The 3,359-nt window shown below is 45.6% G+C and overlaps 1 protein-coding gene across 1 annotated transcript; it reads left to right on the top strand.

Annotated features, from left to right (window-relative positions):
• Positions 1 to 375: 375 nt before the first annotated feature.
• LOC125757787 (uncharacterized) lies at positions 376 to 2,412 on the top strand. The gene is made up of 4 exons (XM_049413944.1): positions 376 to 479; positions 564 to 586; positions 1,542 to 1,713; positions 2,349 to 2,412. The coding sequence occupies exons 1-4, from the start codon at positions 376 to 378 to the stop codon at positions 2,410 to 2,412; spliced, it is 363 nt and encodes a 120-aa protein (XP_049269901.1).
• Positions 2,413 to 3,359: the final 947 nt, after the last annotated feature.

Raw genomic sequence — 3,359 nt, 5'->3', positions numbered from 1 at the left:
CCTCTGTGCTGCGTAGGCAAACAAACAGGGTGAGGGGGGGGAGAGGCGCACAGCTAAGAAGCCTCCTAAAACATCAAAATACTTTAAAGCAGCGAGACTTTTCACTCCGCGGCGCTTTCACGCACTCTTAAGGCTCGTTCACACTGGAGGCGGAGCGGCAAAGCGGCCAAGCGGCCAAGCGGGGAAAACCTCCTCTCCAGGCGGCGAAAGCGGGCTGAAAACAAGGCGGCTAGTCCGATCACCCCTGGACCGATTTTTTTCCGCCCGCCCAAGCTCGCCGCTTTGCCGCAGCCAATGAAAACGCACTGCGGCGGTGGCGCTGATGTATATCCTTGACGGACACATCCGGTTGAAAGAATGCAAATGGCGTCCATCATGTCTGAGCAAACGGCTGTGTTCTGTGCGGAGCTTTTATTAGATGCGCTTAAGCAGTACCCGACGCTTTACGACAAGTCGCTGCCTCGCTACAAGGAAGCATAGTACAAAAAGGGGCTATGGATGAAGATTGCAACGGATTTGGGTGTGACTGGTAAGTGCGCAACATCTCGTTGATAGCATTTTAGCAGGGCATCTACGTTCCGCACCGGTGAGACCGTCTAATGCTAGCGATTTACACATAAACGCGTAGAAGGAGCTCTAGTGCGCGTGACTCAACACACAAACACGCAGAACTGCAGTGTGCGTGCGCAGAACGATCGTGCGAGCGGCGGAACGTGAACACATTTCGGGCTCCGCACTTGAAGCCAACTGACCGGCGCTTGAAGTTGCGTACACTTGGTTCCGCCGTCGTTTTGCAGCCAAGCTCACCGTGTCTCGGCAAGACGCGCTCGTCAAGAACACGAAATCTATGCAGTTCCATGCACTCTCTCGGGACGCTACATCTGCGAGCGGCTGTTACGTAAGCTACGCTCAGCTAATAGAGCCTATTTCTTTTGGCTCGTCGTAGCGTGTGTTTCAACGGCCAGTGCGAGATATTTCGGCTTATGACATGTATGCGCAAAACCTCTCTATGAAGTCCGACAGTCTTGTGGAGTTGCGCGTTTCCTAGGACAACCACTGCGCTTTCGCTATATAACAGTATTCAAAAACCGGCAAAGTTCGGCGCGCTCGCCGTATCAGGCGGTTTGCCCGCAGCGTCGGCCCACACACACAACAGGAGACGGCACGACTCGCTCCAGCCTTGTGTTATCTTAAGTCTCCATATGACACCGAACAACGCTAAATCTGCCGAACCCCTTTCTGCAATTTCTGACAGCTCAGCGGTCGGTGCAACACTCGCACACGTGAATGCAAACAGATGTATTAAGTGTCGTTTTTTTCCGTTTTGCGTCTAATTGCAGAGCGAATATGGCGTGCTTAATGTTTATTTTTTTACTTTGGTTGAGTGTGTTGTCGAATCACTACAGTTTATGTGCGAAAAAAACAGAGCTATATATTGGTTTGACTTGTGCTTCAAAAATGGGAGATGTATCGCTTCACATTGAGTTTAACAGCTGTGCAACATTGTACTGTGTTGTGAAAATGTTTTTCTTCATTTGCAGCTGCAACTTGCCAGACAAAGTTTAAAAACCTCAAAGACACCTTTACAAAACTGAAAACCAAAATCAGGGACAAAAGCAAAAGTGGGGCCGGAGCCAAGGACATTCCCACCGTTAAGTGGAAGCATTTTGAGGCGATGCTCCCAATAATGGAGAAAGTGTACGAGGAACCCATGTAAGTTTCCTTACACCAATTTCTTAGTTTGCACATGGTTGTGCCAATTTATTGTCGTTTATAGTTCGTAGTGTCAAATGCTACGACACCAAATATGTTGACTTCTGCCTTGTGAAATCACAGCATTTTGTGGATGAGTACACTCATTTTGTGTTTTCAAACTGTTCTTACAGCGTATAGTGTATCCGTCGTTGAAAAATTTTTTAAGTATGTGATGTCATACTGTACCCGTGTAATTTGAGAGACTAGTTGCTTTCTCCTGCTTTGTAAGACTTACAGTCGCGCTCAATATGAGCTGAAACACGTTGTCCACGGTTGAAGGGGCCCCAAGCCTGGAGGGTTATGCTGCTAAACGTTAAATTGGTTTTGAGAATACCAGTAGCAGAAACAGTGTATGCTTCAGCAAATATTGCTATGTTGGCGCTGCTTTGCGGTGCTGACCTCACTTTGAGCTTTGACTCATTGGGCTGCAACTGTACACATGTGGCAAGAGTAATTAGGACATTGTTGGAGTTCACATGGAAAAGGAATTTATGCCTGATACGGGTCAGAATGTCACTCTGAGGAACTTGCCACAAGCCAAGATGAAGTCGAGGACGAGTGTTTGTGCAACGACATCTTTTAGGACAATGCAGTGGACCTGGAGATGTGTGGCAGCAGCTCATCCGAGAGAAGTGGTCGTCAAGCTGCAACGACTGATAGTTCTGAAATGTAATGGTTTTACATTTTCTATTGGTTAACTTATGCAATCAAAGCACTCAGTATTTTCACATAAGTTTGTGAAGCGCTACACAGTTGATAATTTCGGCAATTGCTCATGCAGGCCACCAGAGACTGATACAGTTGAAACAGAAGTGGAGGAGGCGAACAAAAGGCAAGGACAGTATTGTTGTTGCTGCACATGGTGTGTTGAAACAATGGGAAATGCATTGATTAATTTAAGTTTTTCAACAGTGCATCAAGGTCACAGAAGTCACGTCGAACATCAAGAAACCGAAAGACGTAAGTTGTGACCCATTTCTGTGCAGGACATTATGAAAAGACACATCTTTTTATTTGCAGACCTTCTGAACAAACACCAACATCTATGGACGTGGCAGCCGAATGTCTGAGCCACCTTAAAACGTAGCGGGAAAATCGAGATCAACAAAAAGATGTCCTCTACCATTTTGGACTTACCATAGTTGCAATGCTCCGTACATTGTCTTTAGACGACCAGTTCGATACAATGAATGCAGTACAAAATTTAGTGTACAATAAGGTGAAGGAGGCCAGGCAGCGAGAAAATTCAGAATGACTGGACTGCCAATAATGCCAAAATGTTCCTTGTTTCAACAGAAGTTGTGTTTTCATAATAAAAATTCGTGTTGGTTGACACGACTTCGGATGGTTTCGCCTGTTTGTTTTTGCTTATATTTGTGTCGAAAATACAATGTTTGCATGTTTGTATACAGATATGCATAGTTCGAACCGAATTTCCATTTGGTACGTAATTATTAAGTATAGGCAGCGGAAAGGCAATGTTAGAAAATAGCTTGGTAATTTGTATCACGCTGTTTACACTTCTTTGGTAGTACTTTCGTACCGTGATATTGTCCAAGCTGTGGAAATAAAGCGTAAACTTACTTCTCTGACTACCATCTGCA

The sequence above is a fragment of the Rhipicephalus sanguineus genome, chromosome 3, assembly GCF_013339695.2.
Source record: "Rhipicephalus sanguineus isolate Rsan-2018 chromosome 3, BIME_Rsan_1.4, whole genome shotgun sequence".
Taxonomy (NCBI): Eukaryota; Metazoa; Arthropoda; class Arachnida; order Ixodida; family Ixodidae; genus Rhipicephalus; species Rhipicephalus sanguineus.
Note: the sequence above shows the minus strand (reverse complement) of the source record. Positions and strands in the feature narration are given on the sequence as shown.

Excerpts from the sequence above, each read along its gene's own strand:
- LOC125757787 (XM_049413944.1), top strand. The coding sequence starts at position 376 with ATGTCTGAGCAAACGGCTGTGTTCTGTGCGGAGCTTTTATTAGATGCG. Across the intron at positions 480-563 it reads CCTCGCTACAAGGAAGCATA|CAGGGCATCTACGTTCCGCA; the intron begins GTACAAAAAGGG and ends ATAGCATTTTAG. Across the intron at positions 587-1,541 it reads GGCATCTACGTTCCGCACCG|CTGCAACTTGCCAGACAAAG; the intron begins GTGAGACCGTCT and ends CTTCATTTGCAG.